This window comes from Notolepis coatsorum, assembly GCF_963971535.1.
Source record: "Notolepis coatsorum genome assembly, chromosome: 1".
NCBI lineage: Eukaryota > Metazoa > Chordata > Actinopteri > Aulopiformes > Paralepididae > Notolepis > Notolepis coatsorum.
This window is the reverse complement of record NC_140165.1, coordinates 66,044,415-66,068,313: the sequence shown is the minus strand read 5'-3', so window position 1 is coordinate 66,068,313 and position 23,899 is coordinate 66,044,415. Positions and strand designations below refer to the sequence as shown.

Genomic DNA, 23,899 nt, shown 5'->3' with positions numbered 1-23,899 from the left:
AGGTTAGAGATATACATCCTTTAGGTTAGAGAGATACATTATTTAGGTTAGAGATTTACATCATTTAGGTTAGAGATTTACGTCATTTAGGTCAGAGAGAGATATATTTCCTTTAGGTTAGAGAGATTTTCTTTAGGTTAGAGAGAGCGAGATTTTATTTAGGTTAGAGAGATATATATTTTCTATATATATTTCTAAATCAACAGAAAAAAACAACCAAAATGGGGGGAATAGATTTTATTGTTGTTCCGGAGGGGGGAAAATGGAAACAGGTTTTTTTCTTGTAGTTTCAGAACCAGAAGTCACGACCAATAGAACCTACACACACACACACACACACCGACCGACCGACCGACAGACACACAGACGCACACAGACAGAGACACACACACAGAGGCCTCTTAGGCGTAGTACTGCAGGTTGGCCTTCTTCTTGGCCTGGACCTCCAGGATTCCCTCCATGTAATCCTCATGATTCAACTCTGTTGCTCCTCGACGAAGAGCGATCATACCCTAGAGAGGGGGAGAGAGAGACAGAGAAACAGAGAGAGAGAGACAGAGATACATAATTAAGATGACTAAGAGAAATGAGACAAACTAAATATTATTTTGTAACATTCTACCCATCAGTAGCTCCATTTAGGTGGTCTGACTCGTGCCTGCCTACAAACCTACCTCCCTCTACATTTCTCTCTCTCCTTCGTAGACAAATTGAACGTTTTGCACTCTCCCACCTGATTACATCCTGAATTCACCTGAACCCTTCCGCTTTCAATGCCTGCCACCGCTAAGCTCTTCAAAATCCATGTATACGGACTCTTGTATATAATATGCCTCAAAGTTGCCGTCTCTGAACTACCCACCGTTATGAATGAATGACAATATATAAAACAACAAGTGATTTCCGTTTCCGGTGGCATGCTGTGACACGTTTGGTTGCTTCTCTCCGGCTGCTCCCATTAATCTAATATAAGTATTCTGATGGACTTTTGCTACTAATTACGGTAATTAACACTTTGATTGCCTAAGGCTAAATTCATCATATACCATCCGTTGCCAGCTCTATTTAACATGGAGAAGTTCCCCTTCTTTGCAGGGCTATAACTTTTTAAATTCTATTGCTAGATTGCCATTATTAGGGCCCATTCAAGGTCCTATATGTATTGTTCATGGTGTAGCAACGTTAAACTTTTTCATTCACATATTCATACTAAAATATGGTCTAAGGTATAAGTATGTTTTCATCTCTTTCTGCAGCTTTCTCCAGAACGTGATTTATAGCCCCAAATGCATTATATTGATGATGAAATACAGTTTGATAGCAATCGGCGCGATATAAAAAATTCCAACTGGACGGACTTCTGGAAGTTACTACAAGTCATCTGATGTTGACCGGATGGGCGAGGGGTCGTTTATAATTCCGTGGGCAGCGTTATACCATTCATCTAATGTGAGTCATATGTTCATCAGATCAGTTAGTATCGAACACGGTAATATTACACGCTAAAACTCACCCCAGTCTCCTCGGGCCGTTGGGCGATCAGCGTGGGGTAGACAGTTTTCCATTATGGGATGTCGAAATACCCGGCCCATTTCCAGGTTGTATAATAGTATATACGTTCAAATCATGTTGTTTATAGAGTTATTGGCAACGGATCGCTATGTATTGTGTCGAGATCGAGTCCCGGGACCTATAGCGAGTGCCCGGAAGTAATATGGGTGATCACCACTTCATCCACATGACTTCCTGTTTGGCGCTTCTGCCGATCGGCCACCAGATGGCGCTCTTGAACCGCTAGAGGATTGAGAGGAGCTCAGAACTGTGTGTGAAGGCTGCAGAGGGGAAATATGATTCCGATCACAGATTTTTGAAATATTGATATTAAAGACGAGTTAGGGCGTCCTCGGCAACTTTAGCATGGCTAGGAAAGACGCCTAAACACGTTTTCGGCACTTAAAAGTGTTAAAACATCTTTGTTCTGAGAAAGACTTTTATATTTTGCAGTGTGATACCTCGTTGAACTTGAACTATCAAAGCTTGTAAGAGCGCAAGACGACACAATCTGGATTGACTACACCTGTTGGTCTAACGAGCCACGTACAGGCGCACCTGCTGCTGTTCACCATGGCTCAAGGCACGCGCCACGGTAAATCTTTCACTGCTGAAATGGCTACGGTAATGCGTGAAATTGTTAAAGAAATCACTTCAGCCTTGGATATTAAATTGGCTTCAGTTAACACAAGTCTGGATAAGCTAAAGACCCAGATGGGCTCCTGTATTGACAGAATGAATGACCACGACCAAGCCAGTGTGGAAGCTGATGTGAGAATCTCTGAGCTGGAGCGTCGCCAGAATGCGATAATGGAAGAAAATAAACGTCTGCGACAGAAGACAGAACAGCTCGAGAATCACAGCCGAAAGTTTAATATAAGAATCTGCTGGTATTGAAGCTGGCAACCCCACTGCCTATACCACCAAGCTCCTGTATGAGATGTTTGGAGATGACTTTATTGGACCCGCTCCAATCGTGTGTGTAGCGCACCGCACGGGCCCAGTGAAGAATGCTCCTCAGTGCATGATTGCGAGGCTATACAGTCTTGAGGTCAAAAGAAAGATTGTTCGGCAGGCAGCAGAATCTAAATCCATAAGCTACAATGGGGCAAAGATCAGCATTTTTCCCAATGTTAATCCCGAAATCCTAAAGCAAAGATCTGAATTTAAAGGAGGTGAGATCTGAGCTGCGAAGGCTTGATATCAGATGTGGGTTTATCAACCCATCGTCGTCAACACTCATCCTAACTTTCCAAGATGTGACACAAGTTTCCTACGGCGGAGCTTGCTCAGGGCTTTTTTGACAACTACATAAAGCCCAAGGACGTTGAAGTGGAGGGCAACGAGGATAATGCTTCTCAGAGCAAGGAGAGAGAAGAGGGGACGTCTCAGGATGGAGACGTCTAGAGCAGCAAATGGTGAATTATCTATTAATCGGCGCAAGGACATTACAAGAAAGCAGGTATCAAAATGATCTATCGTCTATTATAACCTGCTGGGTAACCTCACGCTGATATTGGCTATTAAGTAATATCAGAAAACCCGACATGGTCTAATGGACTCTTTATTTAATTTATTTTTCTCAAATGTTGTCCATTAGCCTCTCTGTTGCTTATATGAGGTGGGGTTACTGGCGCTGCACTGATGGCTGCCTTTCTGATCGCTCCGTCGAGACTGTGCTTTCTTTTGTTAATTTTTATAGTATTAGGAGTTTTATTTGCACCAACTGTTGGTGCATTATATGTGTATGACCGTCAGTCAATCATTGACATTGGATTAAGGAAAACTTACCGATTGGATTGCTCTCTGGATCGGATCGCTGAACAGCAGAAATGGCCCGCCGAGATCCTTTGTTATGGCCATGGCCAAGACCAGGAGAAGCCGCCGCGAAGACGTGGAAAGAGAGCCGGGGTCCGAAACAGACTGAGGTCCAAACGACACAGAACCACATTGCCCAGCATATTGTTGGCCAATGTGCAATCGATAGGAAATAAACTGGACGACATCAGAGCACGGATCCAATTCCAGAGGGACATTCGGGATTGTAACGTCCTCTGTTTCACAGAAACTTGGCTGAGTCCAGATGTCCCGAATCACGCAATAGAACCGGCAGACCACTTCTTCGTTCTCCGCAAGGACCGGACGGCAGAAGAGTCACTAAAGAAGAAAGGAGGCGGCATTGCCTTCATGATAAACAAGGAGTGGTGCGATTTAGGCAACACAAAGGAACTGTCTAACCACTGCTCCCCAGACCTGGAGTTTATCACGATAAAATGTCGACCCTTCTTCCTCCCAAGAGAGTTAACGTCCATCATCCTCATCGGAGTGTACATTCCACCACACGCGAACACTGGGGTCGCACTTTCAAAACTTCACGACGAGGTAAACAAACTCCAGACAGCTAATGTTGACGCTGCCATTTTGGTTCTGGGTGATTTCAACAGCGCGCGTCTTAAAAAGGTGTTGCCGAATTTCTATCAGCATGTGACCTGTCCCACCAGAGGCGAGAACATATTAGACCATGTATACTCGCAATTTAAGAATGGGTACAAGTCACAGGCTCTTAGTCCATTCGGTAAAAGCGATCACACCGCCATCTTTCTTTTGCCAAAGTACAAACAAAGTCTCAAGCGAACGCCGGTGGTCTCGCGAGAGGTTAAGCGTTGGGCCGTGACGTCAGAGGAGTCACTCCAAGCTGCACTTGGATGCACAGACTGGAGTGTATTCCGTGATAACACAGCCAATATTAACGAATACACCGAAACTGTGATTGACTATGTCTGTACTCTGGTAGAAGAAACAATCCCCTCCACCAAAATTAAAATCTACCCAAATCAAAAGCCCTGGGTAGACAAATCCGTCCGTGAGGCTCTGAAAGTGCGCACATCAGCATACAACACCGGGCTGGTGACAGGCAACATGGAAGAACACAAGATGGCAAGATACAACGTCAGGAGAGCAGTAATAGAGGCAAAACGGCGTTACAGGGATAAAGTTGAACTTCAGTTTGAACAGGCTGACTCTAGAGGCATGTGGCAGGGCCTCAGAACAATGACGGACTACAAAGGCACCCCCCTCAAACTGAACATCTCCTTAGCAAATGATCTCAATTACTTCTATGCGAGGTTTGAGGCTGTGAATAACAACACCAGCCTACAAACCACGGCAATGGGGGGGGGGGGGGGGGTCTGCTGATGGAGACTCAGTGTTCAGGGTAACAGAGCATGAGGTGAGACGGATCTTTAAAAAAGTGAATATCAGGAAGGCAGCAGGACCGGACGGCATCCCCGGCCGCGTCCTAAAAGTCTGTGCCGACCAACTGGCCCCGGTATTCACTGACATCTTCAACCTGTCCTTGGAACAGGCTGTCATCCCCACCTGTCTGAAGAAGTCCACCATCATCCCTGTACCCAAAAAATCTACGCCTGCTTGCCTCAACGACTACCGCCCTGTAGCCCTCACCTCCATAGCCATGAAGTGCTTTGAGAAGCTAGTGAAGGGCTACATCTGTTCCTCCCTCCCCATCAACCTGGACCCTCTGCAATTTGCATATCGCCCCAACAGGTCCACGGAGGACGCCATAGCCCATGTGCTGCACACAGCAGCATCACACCTGGACAAGAGGCAGGGGAACTATGTGAGAATGCTGTTCATCGACTACAGCTCAGCATTCAATACCATAGTCCCCTCCAAACTCATAGCCAAGCTCAGGGACCTGGGCTTGAACTATGACCTCTGCCAGTGGGTCTTGGACTTCCTGACGGGCAGACCCCAGGTGGTAAGAGCCGGCAACTGCACCTCCTCATCCATCACGCTCAACATAGGGGCCCCCCAGGGCTGTGTTCTGAGCCCCCTCCTCTACTCCCTGTACACACATGACTGCGTAGCACAGCGGAACAACAACACCATCATCAAATTTGCTGATGACACAGTAGTGGTGGGCCTGATCTCTGCCAACGACGAAAGGGCCTACCTGGAAGAGGTAGAGAACCTGTCACAGTGGTGTCAGGAGAACTGCCTCTCCCTGAACGTCAGCAAAACAAAAGAGATGATTGTGGACTTCAGGAGGTCGGGGGTCAAGGACTACAGCCCCCTCAGCATCGACGGGGCACCGGTTGAGAGAGTGAACAGTTTCAAGTACCTCGGAGCCCACATATCCGAGGACTTGACATGGACCACACACATTGACAGTGTTGTGAAGAAGGCACGACAACGCCTCTACTTCCTCAGGCGCCTAAGGAAGTTCCAAGTCAGTCAGAAGATCCTTAGGAACTTCTACTCATGTACAATAGAGAGCATCCTGACCGGCAACATCACCTCCTGGTTTGGGAATAGCACTGCACAAGACCGTAGCAGACTACAAAGAGTGACACGTTCAGCCGAACGCACAATTGGAGGGGGGCTTCCCACCCTCCAGAACATTTACAACAAGCGGTGCAAGGGGAAGGCTAAGAGAATTATTAAGGACTCGAGCCACCCGAACAACTGCCTCTTTGAACTGCTGCGGTCAGGCAAGCGATACCGGAGTCTTAAGGCGAGCACAGAAAGACTCAGAAGAAGCTTCTATCCCCAGGCCATCAGGCTGCTAAACGAACAATAATCACTATGCAACAACCATCAAATGCACACAGCACACACACCCACACGCACACACTCACTCAAACAAACAACACACTGCAGCACCCACTCTCCACACTTTAGATCACACAAACACACTTACACTTTATATTTATTGATAAAGGATTTGCACTACAACTCGTACACCTACTGTGAATTGTACCTAAATTGCACCTCGTCCCATTTCTCCATTTCTGCCTTGCACTATATAGTATTGTATATTAGTACACTGCACAGTATTGTATATTGTATGGTAACTACGTCTATTCTGCATCGAACATTGTACATATGTCTAAACTGAACACTGTGACCTCATTTTTTTTACTCTAATTTTACTATGTTATTTTATTTCATACTTATCTTGTCTTGCACAGTCTCTGGAGCGCAACAGTAAGAAGCATTTTGTATAAAAGTATTCTGTACTTCTGTATGACAACTATTAAAGAAACTTGAAACTTGGTTCCTTATTTCTCTCTTTTTTCCCCCCACTTGCTATTGCTTGCAGTTCTCCTGTTTATATATATACATATAAACAGGCTTTTTGTCAATTTCTTTGTCGTGTTAAAAAAAAAGGGGGGGCCTATAGTACCGGTAAGTAGGTTATTGGTGCTTTATGGTTCACTATTAATAGGCCTTATTGCAAATCCCCTCTCTTTTCTAGGCATCTACAGTTTATAGCCTACATCTTTGGTTTTAATTTCCATCATAATTATTATTATTATTGGCTATTCAGCTTTTTTTGTTCTCTTTTTTTTTATGATTACTATTAGGCATACAAAATTTCGTTAGTGCTATAACTATAGGTCATTAATATTTCTTGTTTTGGGGAGGGTTTTGGTATATTTACTATTTATAATTTTGTATCTGAAATTCTCATTACTTCAACAATAGGCTTTTTTTGTTTCAATGTTTTTTATAATAATTAGGTTGGTAACACACTTGCATAATATGCTCCATATAAAGGTTTTCTATAGTCGTTCCACACTTTCTCTCTTTTTTATTCATTACTTAGTTCTACCCTTGAGCACTCCTTTGAAATGAATGATTATTATTTTATGAATTTTGTTTAGTGTTAAATATTGGTTACTTAATAATATTTATGTTCTATTTTCTCCCCCTTTCTTTTGTTTACTTCCTTTGCATAGTATATATATATATTTACATTTAATCGTTTTGTCATTCGAGTTTTCCAGCAAAAAAAAAAAAAGATTTAGTCTAGCGTGTAAATTACTACTTTCTTTGTTATTATTATTAGTATTATTATTATTAATTACTTGTTTTCTTCCTGTTTTTTCGTTTCATTATTTGTTTTTCCATTACTAAAATTCTCCTCAAACTAAATTTACTATAGTTTAGTATATAAACACTTGCATTAACAAAATACTTAACAGATGATAGACAATATCACACATTCATAGTCACCATATTTTGATGGTCAAATAAAATGCTACTAGGCGATATTATCAGTACTATTTATTATTGCCGTTTCTTATTTGTTTTTACTTTCACTCAAGAACACCAATTATTTAATGGTGATACCAACAAAGTAAAAGTAATTAAAACCAAAGGGGTTGCTATAATCATTGATAAAAAAAATGCAAAATTACCATCATAGGCAAAGGCAGTGATCAAGAAGGAAGAATAGCTTTTCTAAAATGTATTCATAATGGTAAAAGAAATTGCGTTTATTAATGTCAGTATGCACCCAACTGTTATGAACCAGACTTTTTTCAATCATTGAATAAAATCCTAATGGAACTAGCTGATTTCCAGTTGATTATTGGGTCAGATATGAATTCTGTTTTGGATCATACCTGGGATAAATCAAAAGCAGTTAATCATAATGCTCGCTCGACAAACGCTTTAAAGCACTTGCTATCTGACTTTAATCTTATTGATATTTGGCGGGTTCATAATCCAGGCAACAGGGAGTATACTTTTTTCTCTAATAGACATCTATCATTTTCCCGTATTGATTTAGTTTTAATATCAGCATCCTTATTTTCAGACGTAAAAAAAATTGAAATCCGACCTATGAGTTTATCAGATCACCATGCCTATTTCTGTCAATTTCAATTCAGCCAGGCTAAGAAAAAGGCCACAAGATGGCGCTTTAACTGCTCTTTATTGGATAATCCAGCATTCTGTGAGCAATTTCAGTCTGAGCTAGCCCAATTTTTAATGATTAATAATAACTCCATGGATGATTTCAGGATACTTTGGGATGCTACTAAAGGCTTTGTCAGAAATAATGCTATTACTTTCTCTTCAAGTCTTAATAAATCTCAGCTAAAACGAATATCGGAATTAGAAACCATGCTGTCTACCTTGGACCTATCTCAACAGAGGCATTACTCTCAGCAGACTGCCGCCACACTAGCCAATGTTAAGAGTGAACTAAACGATCTTATCAGGAAAAGAGCCGAATCCTCCATCCATAAAGGTAGAGTAAACCAATACTTTCATGGTAGTCGACAGTCAAATACTGGCCAACAAACTACGCAATAGTGATCTTGTAGGAAATATTACTACGGTTACATCAGAAAATGGTGAGCTGCTTACAGATCCAAAATTAATCAATACAAGATTTGCAAAATTTTATAATGATTTATATACTACAAAAGGCGAGCGTCCCTCTGAAGAGATTGAATCCTTTTTAAGTGGCCTTAACCTCTCTGTTTTGTCACCAGTTGAATCAAGTTTAATGGGTGCTCCTATATCATTACAATAACTCAAAACATCTCTGGAAACTATGAATAAAGGCAAAGGCAAGTCTCCAGGGTGGGATGGCATTCCCCCTGAATTTTATTTGCGGCTCAGGTTGTCTTAGGCCCACTACTACTTGAGATGATTAATATATCCATATCTAAAGACTCCTTAGGGAGAGACGTGAATATGTCCCTAATCTCTCTTTTATTAAAAAAAGGTAAAGATCCAAACCAGTGTTCTAATTGGCGCCCTATTTCTTTAATTAATACAGATGCCAAACTATTTTCTAAAGTATTATCTTGCCGTCTTGAAACGTTTTTACCTAAACTGATTCACCCAGATCAAAGTGGTTGTTAAAAAAAGGCTTTCGTCTGATCCTTTGCGACGTCTCCTTCACATTGTCAACTCCGCCTCTCAAGCTAAAGTGTCATCAGCTGTTCTCTCTGTTGACGCAGAGAAGGCCTTTGACCGTCTGGAGTGGACCTATCTTTGGGCTGTACTGAAACATATGGGACTAGGTCAAAATTTTATAAATATGGTCAAAATAATATTTTCTAATCCATCAGCCAGTGTCATAACCGGAGATATTAGTTCTCCTCCTTTCAAGTACCTCGGAGCCCACATATCCGAGGACTTGACATGGACCACACACATTGACAGTGTTGTGAAGAAGGCACGACAACGCCTCTACTTCCTCAGGCGCCTAAGGAAGTTCCAAGTCAGTCAGAAGATCCTTAGGAACTTCTACTCATGTACAATAGAGAGCATCCTGACCGGCAACATCACCTCCTGGTTTGGGAATAGCACTGCACAAGACCGTAGCAGACTACAAAGAGTGACACGTTCAGCCGAACGCACAATTGGAGGGGGGCTTCCCACCCTCCAGAACATTTACAACAAGCGGTGCAAGGGGAAGGCTAAGAGAATTATTAAGGACTCGAGCCACCCGAACAACTGCCTCTTTGAACTGCTGCGGTCAGGCAAGCGATACCGGAGTCTTAAGGTGAGCACAGAAAGACTCAGAAGAAGCTTCTATCCCCAGGCCATCAGGCTGCTAAACGAACAATAATCACTATGCAACCACCATCAAATGCACACAGCACACACACTCACACGCACACACACTCACTCAAACAAACAACACACTGCAGCACCCACCCTCCACACTTTAGATCACACAAACACACTTACACTTTATATTTATTTATTGATAAAGGATTTGCACTACAACTCGTACACCTGTGAATTGTACCTAAATTGCACCTCGTCCCATTTCTCCATTTCTGCCTTGCACTATATAGTATTGTATATTAGTACACTGCACAGTATTGTATATTGTATGGTAACTACGTCTATTCTGCATCGAACATTGTACATGTCTAAACTGAACACTGTGACCTCATTTTTTTTACTTCTAATTTTACTATGTTATTTTATTTCATACTTATCTTGTCTTGCACAGTCTCTGGAGCGCAACAGTAAGAAGCATTTTGTATAAAAGTATTCTGTACTTCTGTATGACAACTATTAAAGAAACTTGAAACTTGAAACTTCAAAATCACTTGTGGAAGTAGGCAAGGGGATCCGATCTCTGCAAGCTTGTTTATTTTACTGATCATCATATTTCGCTTTATGCAGATGACATCTTGTTATATAATGGAGAATGTATCTCAGTCTCTCTCAAGCCTCCTGAAATGTTTTAAAAAATTCAGTTAAATTTCAAGTTATAAAATAAACTGGACCAAATCAGCACTAATGTACCTAAGAACCACTCCTAACTCTGTGCTTGACCATGAGATCCCGGTTGTAACCCAATTTAAATATCTTGGTATTGATATATTTCCTTCAATTGAAAAAATTGTGTCCGTAAACTACAATAGAACCATTAGGTCAATCATAAATGATCTCAATCGATGGTGTAATATACCTGTCTCCCTTTCCGGAAGAGTCTATTATCAAAATGAACATATTACCTCGAGTAAACTTCTGTAGTTCCATGATTCCTATTGCCCCACCTGTTGCTCATTGGGAAAATTTACACAGAGCAGTCTCAATTTATATGGCGAGGCAAGCGAGCTCGGGTTAAACTTACTACCTTACAAAATGAGCGGCAATCTGGTGGTTTAACTGTGCCAAATTTTAAGTTATATTTTCAAGCGTTATCATTTCGTCCTCTGTTGAGTTGGTTTAATTTAAATTCTGAGGCCCCCTGGCTTAATATTGAAAAACATATTGTGGCGCCGATTCGTTTACAAGACATTGTCTTTACAGATATTTCACTAAAGCAATGTAGATTACGCTATGGTCCGATAATAGCGCATGCCGTATCTTTATGGCGCAAATATGAAAAGTTACTTAAATGGGATACTAAGTGGCATGAACAGACTCCCTTATTTCATAACCCTTTTTTGCTTAGCGGAGGCCGCAGTTTTGTAGCTCAATCATGGTCCAACTGTGGCATTCATGTACTTGGCGATGTTATGGAGGATAATGGTCTAAGAACATTCTCAGATCTGAAAGAGTCATATAACTTACCTGGCACCTCCTTTTTTTTATATTTACAGCTCCGCTCGGCTATGCGAGCCTATGGAGTTCCATGGACCAAACCAACTTACTTACTTACTTACTTACGCCTTTTACCCCGTTTGGGGCATAGGCCGTCAACAAGGGTTCTCCAAGCATCCCGATCCTGAGCCAACCTCTCAAGCTGGCCCCAGGTGTGTCCCATCTTCTTGGCATCGTCTTCCAAGTCTCTGCGCCAGGTGTTTCGTGGTCGGCCTCGCTTTCTTTTCCCTTGGGGGTTCCACCTGAGAGATTGTCTTGTGATGCTCAGGGATGGTTTACGGAGTGTATGGCCAATCCATCTCCAACGCCGTTGGAGAATCTCTTTCTCTGCTGGCTGTTGTGTTCGTTGCCACAGGTCTTTATTGCTGATGGTGTTAGGCCAGCGAATCTGGAGGATTCGGCGCAGACAGGTGTTTAGGAAAACTTGTAATTTATTGGTTGTTGTGACAGTGGTCCTCCAGGTCTCAGCGCCATAGAGTAGGACTGACTTCACGTTGGTGTTAAATATCCTGATCTTGGTTGTGATGGAAATGTCTCTTGAGCTCCAGATGTTTTTTAGTTGGAGAAAGGCTCCTCTGGCCTTGCCAATCCTGGCTCTCACATCAGCATCTGTTCCACCTTGCTTGTTAACCATGCTGCCCAGGTAGGTGAAGTTGTCTACCTCTTCCAACGCTTCTCCTTCCAGAATGATGGGTGATGTGTTGTCAGAATTGATTCTCATGACCTTGCTCTTCCCTCTGTGGATGTTAAGCCCAAGCCGAGTAGAGTTGTCAGCGATGGTACTGGTCTTTTCCTGCATCTGCTGCTGGGTGTGAGAGAGAAGGGACAGGTCATCTGCAAAGTCGAGGTCTTCTAACTGCGTCCATAATGTCCATTGTATGCCATTTCGTTTCTCTGCCGTGGATTGCTTCATGACCCAGTCTATTGCCAGCAGGAACAGAAATGGTGACAACAAACAGCCCTGTCTCACTCCAGTTTTTATCTGGAAGGCGTCGGTGGGTTGACCGCCATGAATTACCCTGCAGGTCATCCCCTCATAGGAGTTCCTGATGATATTTCTGTACTTCTCTGGCACTCCGTAGTGTCTGAGTAGCTTCCAGAGGGTCTCTCTATTTACGCTGTCGAAAGCCTTTTCATAGTCAATGAAATTAATGAATAGGGGTGAATTCCACTCTAATGACTGCTCCAGTATTATCCGCAGTGTTGCAATCTGGTCTGTTTTTGCGGAAGCCCGCCTGGTGGTCTCGTAGCTGTGGGTCGACTGCGTCCTTCATCCGGTCCAGTAAAATCCTGTTGAATACTTTTCCTGGGATGGAGAGTAATGTGATCCCTCTGTAGTTTGCACATTGGCTCAGATCTCCTTTCTTCGGTATTTTGACGAGGTAGCCCTCCTTCCATTCTGATGGGATGTGTTCTTCTTCCCATATCTTCTTGAAGAGAGGATGGAGCATCTCTTCCATCGTCTCTATATCGGCCTTCAGTGCTTCTGCCGGAATACCGTCGGGTCCTGCAGTCTTGCCGTTCCTCAGCTTCTTGATGGCTTTGCGGATCTCTTCTTTTGTTGGCACGCTGCAGTCTATCAGCAGATCCCTGTCAGCTTGGTGGATGTCTGGTGGGTCCTGTGGTGCTGGTCTGTTTAGCAGTTCCTCAAAATGTTCTACCCATCTTTCCTTTTGTCTTTCCTCTCCGATGATTGGCTGTCCATCTTTGTCCTTAACTGGTCTTTCTGGTTTACTAAACTTTCCTGACAGCTTCTTGGTGGTGTTATATAAGTCTTTCAAATTTCCATGTCTAGCTGCTTCTTCAGCCTCTGCCGCAAGACTCTTTATATAGTCCTTCTTGTCTGCCTTGATGCTTTTCTTAACCCTTTTTGTGGCTTCTGTGTACTGGTTTTGTGCTTTGACCTTTTTGGCTCTTGTTCGACTGTTGTTGATTAGTGCCTTCTTCCCTTTCCTCTCCTCTATCTTCCTCAATGACTCTGCTGATATCCACTCCTTGTGGTTGTGTTTCTTCGGGCCCAGTACTTCTTTGCACGTTGTACTTACTGCTTCCTTCACAGACTTCCACTTCTTGTCGATGTTTTCCTCCTCTTCTTCAATCAACTCTTGCAGGGCTTGAAACTTGTTCCTAAGTGTGAGTTTGTATTCTTCTAACTTGGTTGGGTCTCTCAGAAGTGCTGTGTTGAATGTTTGTCTCCGATTCTTCTCTCCTGTCCAGTTTTTCTTTAATTTCAGCTTCAGCCGGGCAACCAGGAGGTGGTGGTCTGAGGCAACATCAGCTCCTCTCCTAACACAAACATCTTGAAGGGACCTCCTGAACTTCTTAGTGATGCACACATGGTCTATCTGGTTTTCGGTGTTGAGGTCCGGTGAGATCCAAGTAGCTTTGTGTATCCTTTTGTGGGGGAAAATGCTTCCGCCGATGACCAGGTTGTTAGTGGCGCATAGGTTTGCGAATCTCTCCCCGTTGTCGTTCATCTCTCCTATACCTTGCTTTCCCATTGTCTCCTCGTAGCCTCTGTTGTCACTTCCTACCTTGGCATTGAAGTCTCCCATTATGATGTTGATGTCTCTTTCTGGGTATTTCTGAATGATGTCCTGTAGTCTGCTGTAGTATTCTTCTTTTCTCTCTTCATTGCTGTCATTTGTAGGGGCATAGCACTGGATAATGTTCATGTTTATTTTTGCCTTCATAGTTCTAAAGGAAGCTGCAATGATCCTAGGACCATGTGCTTCCCATCCAATAAGTGCTCTCTGGGCAGCCTTGGACAGCATCAAGGCCACTCCCTGGGTATGGTGTGCATTGTCCTCTTCATGGCCTGAGTACAGTGTCATCTCGCCTGTGGCGAGCCTCTTCTGGCCGGATCCGATCCACCTTGATTCACTGATTCCGAGTATGGCAAGATTGTAATTCCTCATCTCGGCAGCCACCTGCGCAGTCTTTCCGGCTTCATACATGGTCCTTACATTCCATGTTCCGATGGTGGTAATGGCCCTGCTTGAGAGAATGGTGGTCGGCAGGGTAGCTTCCGGATGTTTCCGGCTTTCACTACACTGCGTCATACTTCCTACCTGAGGTCCATCCTCTCTCAGAGCCGGAGATTCTTGGTTTTTCTTTGTTGACGTTTTTGTAGCAATGAGTTTTTTACAGGATGGGGTCGCTGGCCCCAAGCCCAACCTTCCACCATTTCTGGCTTCTGGTGTTTGAGTTGGTTTGTTAGTCCCCTCCCCTGGCCTATTGTCTTCCAGGTAATGGATTGCAGCCTCATACCACGTGAGGCCAGACAGGTTTCGGGTTGTGTACAAGCTGTCTCGGCACGTCAAGCCCAACCAACTCCTGCTACTGTGTAACGAAAGCTGCGACCAAACAAGCATTTCATCCCAGCAGCACAAGACAAACCAAACCAACTACTCACCCGTTAATTACTTTCTCTAAAAAAACTGCAGGTCTCTCCAAAGGACAAGTCTCTATAATTTATAAAGATCTATCACAAAGATGTACTTCGTTAATACCTGTTATCCAATCGTGGAGCACAGAATTGGGATTAGAACACCATCACTCTATCAATTGGACCAGAGTTTGGGGAAATGTTACTATGGCATCACGAAACCCAAATCAGCAGATTCATTTCAATTTTGTCCATAAAACATATTTAACCCCCCAGAAAGCTTATAGAATGAGACGTGCTATTTCACCAAACTGTACACTTTGTTCTCTAAATACTACTGGTACTTTTACACATATGATGTGGGAATGCCCCACAGTTAAAAGTTTCTGGGAACAGATAACTAATTATCTATCTAAAGTATTACAAAAACATATTCCCTGTTGTCCCAAATTACTTCTCCTTAATGATGATGATTCTTTAGCTTTAAGTATTGTTCAGAGACGATTTTGGCTGGAAGGAAGTACTGCTGCAAAAAAAATTTTGGCGCTGCGATGGCAAGCTCCACACTCTTTGCCCTTTAATCACTGGAAACAGTTATTAGCTGATGTTGTAACAATGGAGCTTTCTACAGCTAGATTAAATGGGGCAAGATATCAAACAATAGATAGCTGGAACCATATTCTCTATCAAGTTAGGACCTTCACTATATAGCTAGCAGAACATAACTAATATCTGTATACCGTAATTCCTCTAATAGTAACCCCGGCTTGTATTTGTTTCAACTGTAGCGGGTACCAGGCTTGTATTAGGAGGAGGCCTGTATAAGAGGGAGGCCTATATTTCAAACGGATCATAATGAATAAATCAACATTTTGTGTCAGTTTGAACCCAGTAAAATGTACTGGGTTCATTTATTGAAACCAAGTACTGTATGAAATAGTAAACAGTGCAATTACAGGTGGTCACTGGTCATTTCAACGTTTTCAAAGTGAAATCAAGTAACTAGCTCAGTATGCAGCTCAGTATATTAGTAACCCGGCTTGTATTAGGAGGCCGGCTTATAATTGCTTAGCTCAAGAGCGCACCCGGCCATTAATAGAGACCCGGCTTGTATTTGAGACCCGGTTACTATTAGAGGAATTACGGTAATTCATTTTAATTTTTATTTTCTTGGTCTTTGTTGACATTTTTGTTCAATAAATTTTCTTCTCAGGCCTATGACGGGGTGGGTTGGGGTTACTATTAGTATTATTTTATTTATTTTTTGTCAACGGTGGTTGGTGCAGGGGTTAGGGGGTAGGAGTTTTTTATTTTAAATGAGGCAAGGGGCAAGCCAATGCATGTAATTGGCAAATAATTTAAATGTATGTTTTATGTGCCTTTTCTTCCAAAAAATGAAATAAAAATATATTTAACACTTTGACTGCCAGGGGGCGTCTTTAGACGTCTTTGCTGGCCATGCTAAAGTTGCCGGGGGACGCTGTACGTCGTCTTTATATCAATATTTCAAAAATCTGCGATCGGATTCATAATGTCCCTCCGCTGGCCTGAGATTCACCAGCAGGACCCACTGAGCTCTCTGGCGGTTCAGGAGCGCCATCTGGTGGCCGATCGGCGCAAGCGCTTAACAGGAAGCGCACTAGAGGTTTTGCTAGACGTCCGTATTGCTTCCGGCCACTCAGTACATGTCCCGTGACTCTAGCTACATAGCGATCGATTGCCAATAACTCGATAAACAACATGATTTGGACGTATATACCATTATACAAGCTGGAGATGGACCGGGTAATAATATATCCCATAATGATAAAATTTCTACTCGACGATGATCGCCCAACGGCGCGCGGAGACTGGGGTGAGTTTCAGCGTGTAACGTTACCGTCTTTGATAATAACTGATATTATCAACATTTGACCCACATTAGATGATTGGTATAACGCTGCCCACGGAATTATAAACGCCCCCTCGCCCATCCGGTCAACATCAGATGACGTGTAGTAACTTCTAGAAGTACGTCTAGTTGGAATTTTTTATATCGCGCTGATTGCCATCAAACTGTATTTCATCATCAATATAATGCATTTGGGGCTATATATCACGTTCTGGAGAAAGCTGCAGAAAGAGATGAAAACATACTTATACATTAGACCATACTTTACTATGAATATGTGAATGAAAAAGTTTAACGTTGCTACACAATGAACAATACATATAGGACTTTGAATGGGCCCTAATAATGGCAATGTAGCAATAGAATTTAAAAAGTTATAGCCCTGCAAAGAAGGGGACTTTCTCCATAGACAAATAGCGCTGGCAATCTATGGTATATCATTAATTTAACCTTAGGCAACCAAAGTGTTAAAAAGAAAATATATAAAATAACATGTGACAAAAGCACAGTCAGGAAATACTGCCAGGATGGACACAAAGAAGCTCAGAACTTATTTCCATTGTGGTCCTTGTAAGGGGGGGGGGGAGACGAGATGCTTAGACATGCATCATACAGACGTGACATCACAACACATCACATAATACATAAAAACATGTAAGGGTGCCTTTTAGCGGAGTATCTAGGTCAGGGTTAGAGATTAACATTTTTTTTCAAGGGCTTTTTTTGCCCCCCTTAATTGATTTTCGGGGGCTTTTTTTTGTATTTCGGTGGCACTGAATTTTTATGATGAAAACGATTAAAAATCCTTATCATTTAAAAAATACAACTCAATTAATCTAATCTCCACGACTCCATCATACTCCCCTTTAATTTTTTTTATTTGAGGACCTGGGGAATCAGCTTCTCAGACTCCTCAGACTTTCCTTCGTGTTTTTATAGTTTGATAAAAAACGCTCCATCTTGTCAGTCTTCAAAATGCCATCAAATGCTGGTGAGCTGCTCACCTGCTAATGTGAGAGGGTGGGGAGAGTGACGTCGACATCGGCGTCTGATCAAAACAGATTTAATAAATCACGTCTTTCACTCGTCAGTTAAATAAATACCGTAGTAATATTAATTTTTATACTATGTTTGATAACGTAATGTTAATGACATTAATAATGTCTCCATATATATATCATTAGTAAACTGTCTGGGGCTTTTTGTCCCCCCCCGGCCCCCCTTAACATGAGGGAAGGCGAGAATGCATAGCTGTCAGTGCGCACAGGGGTGAAATTGTGTGTCACAGCTGGGAGCGTTGCGGTGTTTGCAATGGAGGAGAAGTTTGGTTCACTTGTAAATAAACTATTCACATAAATGAAACCAAACGTAATGTTAATGTCTCCATCAGGGTTTCCGTTAGAAAATACTGGGGCCAGTCTCCGTGTCCTGGAAGATTTCAATCTCCCGGACAAATGTGAGAAATTCCGGTCAGTTTATTGAGCTTAAAAACAATTGATAGGCAGGCTATATAAACAATGACATCCCCAAGGCATGTAGATTTATAATATTTTAACTTAAAACTAGGCTACTTTTGCATATATACAGTCATTAATATATTCCAAATAAAATAAGTCCCTCGAGACTCCGTGCTGCTGCTGACGAAGCGATAAACTCATCCCAATTCTATGCAACTGCAGAGCCGCAGAGCCAGTGGCGCTATCAGGTCCGGTCTGGGGACCGCTCAGCAGCGCCACCCACCCAATGGCTGAATTGCCAATGGCTGAATTAGAGTATTGCACTGTGCGGACACAACTGAGCTCTGGGGCTCTGCAGTTGCATGCTTCTCGATAATCCAGCACCAAGCTCCGCCATTCTCATAAGCAAACCACAGGTCGCGAGGGAATTATTTTCACAGGACATTATGACCGGAGATATTTAAATATGTCAGACTTCAACAGAATATATATATATAATTAGTAAACTGTCGGGGGCATTTTGTGCCCCCCTTAACTGATTTGAGGGCATTTTGTCCATTTTCACGGGCATTTTGCCCCAAGCCCCCGTCTAACCCTGATCTAGGTTAATTATACCGTAGTCCCTTTTGAGCCATGTCTTTAGGCTGGACTTTAATCTAACAGCACTGTTTACAATTTTCAGGTCACTGGGCAGACTGTTCCAAAAGACTGCTGCCGAATATAAAAATTACTCCTTCCCCATACAACTCCTGAATCTGACTGGCACGAAGTCAGTTGAGCTACGCCTAGTTGAATATGCATGGGTGTCCCTGATACGGTTGAAGTAGTCATTGAAGTACACTGGCACTACCCCATGCACGAGTCGGTGAACTAGGCACATCCCTATTTGGTTGACTCAGTCTTCCACCTTTAGCCATCTCATGGGTTCTTTTTTTTTTTTTAATTTTTTTTATTATTGCAAAACAAAACTTATTAAAAGTCAGTACTCAACACACACTGTATAATGAAACTTTCAGTAAAGGTAGTTAAAATATATGCAAGTACAGAAACAGGATAAAACAAAAATAGTCAATAATAACATTTTAACCGTATACCGTGTATATCCAGCGAAGTTACAATTATATAAATGTTAGTATATAATATACCCCTAATACCTATTTTCTAAAACCCTACACACATATGCTCCAGCTCAAACCCCCCCCTCCCGGACCCCCTCTTGGATAGTACCTCCATTATCCCTCACTCCTAACCAGACATCACCATTATAGGCTAGCTTTTATTCTCTCCACCACTTCTAACCACATTAACATTTTGGATTCATTGAGCCCCCCATCTCATGGGTTCTGTGGTGTTGGCAGCACATCATAAGTAGCCCCTATTAGGAATGTTGGTACCTTGCATGGTTGCCTCTGCCGTCGGTATGTGAATGTGAGGCATAAGTTGTAAAGCTCTATATAAATGCATTCCAATATTCCTCTTCCAGGGTTCCCAGACATTGCTAAATTAAATTAAAGGATTTTTCCACGCACTATTTTTCAAGGATGTCACTCGAAGGATACAATTCACTTTTAAATGCTTGCAAGTTAGAGTATCACACGCGAAGAAATGAGGAAAAGCAGTTGGAGCGCACGAGACAGCGACGTCAGATTTTATTAAAGCGGAACAAAAAAAAACGATTCTTGATTCACAACAATTTGATCATGGATGAACAAAACATTCAATGCGAATGGTTGATTTGAATTTCAAGGACTTTAAGCATCTTGTTAAATTTGCTGTTTTCAAGGAATTCCAGGCCTAGACTTTTTTTTGTGCAAAAAATCTAGCACTTTAAGGACCTTGTGCGAACCCTGGTGAATGTGAGGCATAAGTTGTAAAGCTCTATATAAATGCAGTCCATTTAATCTTCCTCTTCTCTGGGAGGCACGCGGACACCCGTACCGACAAGAGCAGTGAAATGTACGTCACGCATACCAGTGCGGAAACTATCATTTGGCGTTAAGAGCTTCCTCTGCTTCCTCTACTGCCCGTCTTGGGTTCCATTTCCTCCCTCCCTAGTTGGATTTGAGACCAAGTTACTCACTTCTGTATCTTTGCTCCCTGATATAACTATCCCTGCAATAACTCTGTTCTCAACACCAACAGTAGAACTCACATCCAACCGTTTCTAAATAATGATCAACCCATTCCTCCGTGTGTGTGAGTGAGTGAGTGAGTGAGTGAGTGAGTGAGTGAGTGAGAGTCACTTACAGCCTCTACACAGACAGCTTTGCACTGAGCTCCGTTGAAGTCGTCGGTGCAGCGAGCCAACTCCTCATAGTTCACATCAGGACTGGAGACACATGACACATTATTAATACTTTATAAATATATATTAATACTTTATAAATATATAATAATAATATATCAGGTCTGGAGACATGACACATTATTAATACTTTATAAATATATAATAATAATATATATCAGGACTGGAGAGACATGACACATTATTAATACTTTATAAATATATAATAATAATATATATCAGGACTGGAGAGACATGACACATTAATACTTTATACATATATAATAATAAAATAAAATATATCAGGACTGGAGAGACATGACACATTAATACTTTATAAAATATATAATAATAAAATATATCAGGACTGGAGAGACATGACACATTATTACTTTATAAATATATAATAATAAAATATATCAGGACTCACTGGAGACATGACCAATTATACTTTATAAATATAATAAAATATATCAGGACTCACTGGAGAGACATGACCAATTATTAATACTTTATAAATATATAATAATAAAATATATCAGGACTCACTGGAGAGACATGACCAATTATACTTTATAATTATAAAATATATCAGGACTGGAGAGACATGACCAATTATTAATACTTTATAAATATATAATAAAATAGGACTGGAGAGACATGACGAATACTTTATAAAAAATATATCAGGACTGGAGACCAATTATTAATACTTTATAAATATATAATAATAATAATCATCATCACCACAATAATCATAAAATGATCAGGAATGGAGAGAGGCATTGCCAATTAAATACTTTATCAAATATATATAATAATAAATAAAATATATCAGGACTAGAAACAAGAGACATTACCAATTGCTTTAGAAAAGATATAAAAATGACTACAACTAATAATCACCTGACGTTCATCTTCCTGGAGTGGATCTGCATGATGCGAGCCCGGGCCTCCTCGTTGGGCATGGGGAACTCGATCTTCCTGTCCAGACGCCCAGAGCGCAGCAGGGCGGGGTCCAGGATGTCCACCCTGTTGGTGGCCGCGATCACCTGCAAACACACACCTCGTGTCACTATACAAATGGGAAATGAACTGCATTTATATGAAACACCTTTATCACTTTTATCCAAATCTCTTTACAACTTGTGCCTCCTATTCCACGATTCACTTTGGACAGGCTCCGCTTTGACACCGAGCTAGCTTTTCAATCGGTGTGTGTGTGAGAGAGAAAAACAGAGAAATAGAGATGGAGAGAAAGAGAGTGTGTGCGAGTGCCACTGCCTCCTACCTTAACCTGCATGTTGGGTTGGAATCCATCCAGCTGGTTGAGCAGTTCCAACATGGTCCTCTGGACCTCCCTGTCTCCTGCCTTCTCACTGTCAAACCTACACACACAGTTAGCACTCGTTAGCAGTGCTAGTGGAAGTCAATGGGCATTTAACTGCACTGGTTTAGTGAGGGCATTCTGTTCAACGCGGAGACACCCCTTGGAACTGGAAACATCAGATGATGTTAAAGGAACATGCCAACTTTTTGGGAAATTAGCTTATTTGCCATCTACCCTGGAGTTAGACAGGCAGATGCATACCCTTTTCTTCTCTGTGCAGAATAATGAAAGACCCCCACCACCCCAATAACAGCCTGTTCCAGCTACTAGGACAGAGAGGCTTAGGCTCAGCTTCTTCCCCCAGGCCATCAGAGCCTTGAACAATGAACACTGAGTGCCACAGAACACTGATCCATCCACACACAAGCACACACACGACACGCACGCTGTGCACGCTCACACACTAGCAGCCACTTTAACACTTTAACATGAGCAGACACACACTCATGCCGCACACGCCCACACTTATGGCCAAAAAGGAAAGGTCACTTTAAATTAGTATAACAACAGTAACAGTGTATTGCACTACCTAAGCTACCTAGCATGTCCTATATGCCCTGTAAATAACTATGTACAGATACCGAGATGTCCCACCATGTTACCTGTTAATTGCACAATGTTGTTTTTTATTGGATTCTATTACATGTTGTACCACTGTATTGCACATCGTTGCGGGCAAGACCACCCGCATTTCATTGTATACTTGTATGCCGTGACAAATAAAACTCTTGACTCTTGACTTGACATGCATTAGGCTTAGGGAACAGCCGCACCGTTAGCCTAGCTTAGCATCTAGGTGTGCCAGTGTAGTCTAGTTCCCAACAGTCACGAAATAACAAAACTTTCCTGTAAATATGTTGTGACCTGTGTATTACCACGTCAAGGGTATGAAAAGGGTATGCATCTGCTTGTCTAACTCCAGGGTAGATGGCAAATAAGCTAATTTCCCAAAAAGTTGGCGTGTTCCTTTAAAGTTTTCGATAACTCAAGTACTTAGATTTGGATCATTACTCCGAGTCTAGACCACTACGTCACTTAAAACCTCAAGAAACGTTTAGGTTGTATCAAGCGTACCATGATTATATTATATTACTAATTGACTTGCAAATATCTGTATTAAATAATACGTGATGCAGGGTTAGAAATTTAAAAGAAAATTCCAAGGGCTTTTTTTGCCCCCCTTAACACATTCCCTGCCACGGTTATATCCATCAATGTAGGCTCACTGCCACCACTCTAAGCCTATGGAGATGTTCACCTTTGCAGGGCTATAACTTTTTAAATTGTATTGCTAAATTGACATTACTATGGCCCATTCAACATCGATTATCTATCGTTCAGGATGTAGGAACGTTATACTTTTTCATTCATAGATTCTTCCAAAAATACCTTCTAGAATATAAGTATGTTTTTATCGTTTTCTGCAGTAATTCATAGAACGTGAGTTATAGGCATAAACGCATATATAGATCATCAACTGCTGTTTATTCCCGATACACACTATATTAAAAAATTCAACTGTATATGATCCTATACGTTATGATTCATCATGCGCGGATGAAAGGGGGGGGGGGGTCGTTTATAATTCCATGATCGTCAGTAAATGCTTTATGTAGTATGGGTTGATTTATTGATCAGATGGTTTGTAAATAAAGAAATGTACAATTTGCTTGAAAATAACGTTACTGTCCTCTTACCGTTCGCCGATGAGACTGGAGGAAAAATATCCCACTTATTTGACGTCGATCTACTAGATCCATTTCCGGTTTGTATGGCGCAATAAACGCCCAAATCATATTGATTATTGAGTTATGGCAGCGATCCATATGCACGCCAGTGTTTGTCTGTAGTCCCGCAACGATATGTGACTGCCGGACGGATTTCCCACATGCACCGATGGCCACTTCCGGTTGTAACTCGCCCGATCATACACCCGGCGGCGGTATTGAGGCGTTGCACTATTGTGCACGGTCCCACTGTATCACCAGAGGCTGGGTGGCGAAAAAATGAAATATGATCAATAATGCTGTACAGCGTGGTCTGGCAG

At 42.0% G+C, this 23,899-nt stretch overlaps 1 protein-coding gene across 1 annotated transcript in view; it reads right to left on the bottom strand.

Moving 5' to 3' along the window:
• Positions 1–222: 222 nt before the first annotated feature.
• Positions 223–23,899, bottom strand: part of psmc3 (proteasome 26S subunit, ATPase 3) — a 54,458-nt gene continuing 30,781 nt past the window's right edge. Inside the window, exons 9-12 of the mRNA XM_084333361.1 lie at positions 21,754–21,850; positions 21,369–21,514; positions 20,426–20,507; positions 223–512 (exon numbers count right to left, since the gene is read on the bottom strand). Coding sequence (XP_084189487.1) covers positions 402–512; positions 20,426–20,507; positions 21,369–21,514; positions 21,754–21,850 — 436 coding nt within the window. The 3' untranslated portion in view covers positions 223–401. The remainder of the gene's footprint in view (positions 513–20,425; positions 20,508–21,368; positions 21,515–21,753; positions 21,851–23,899) is intronic.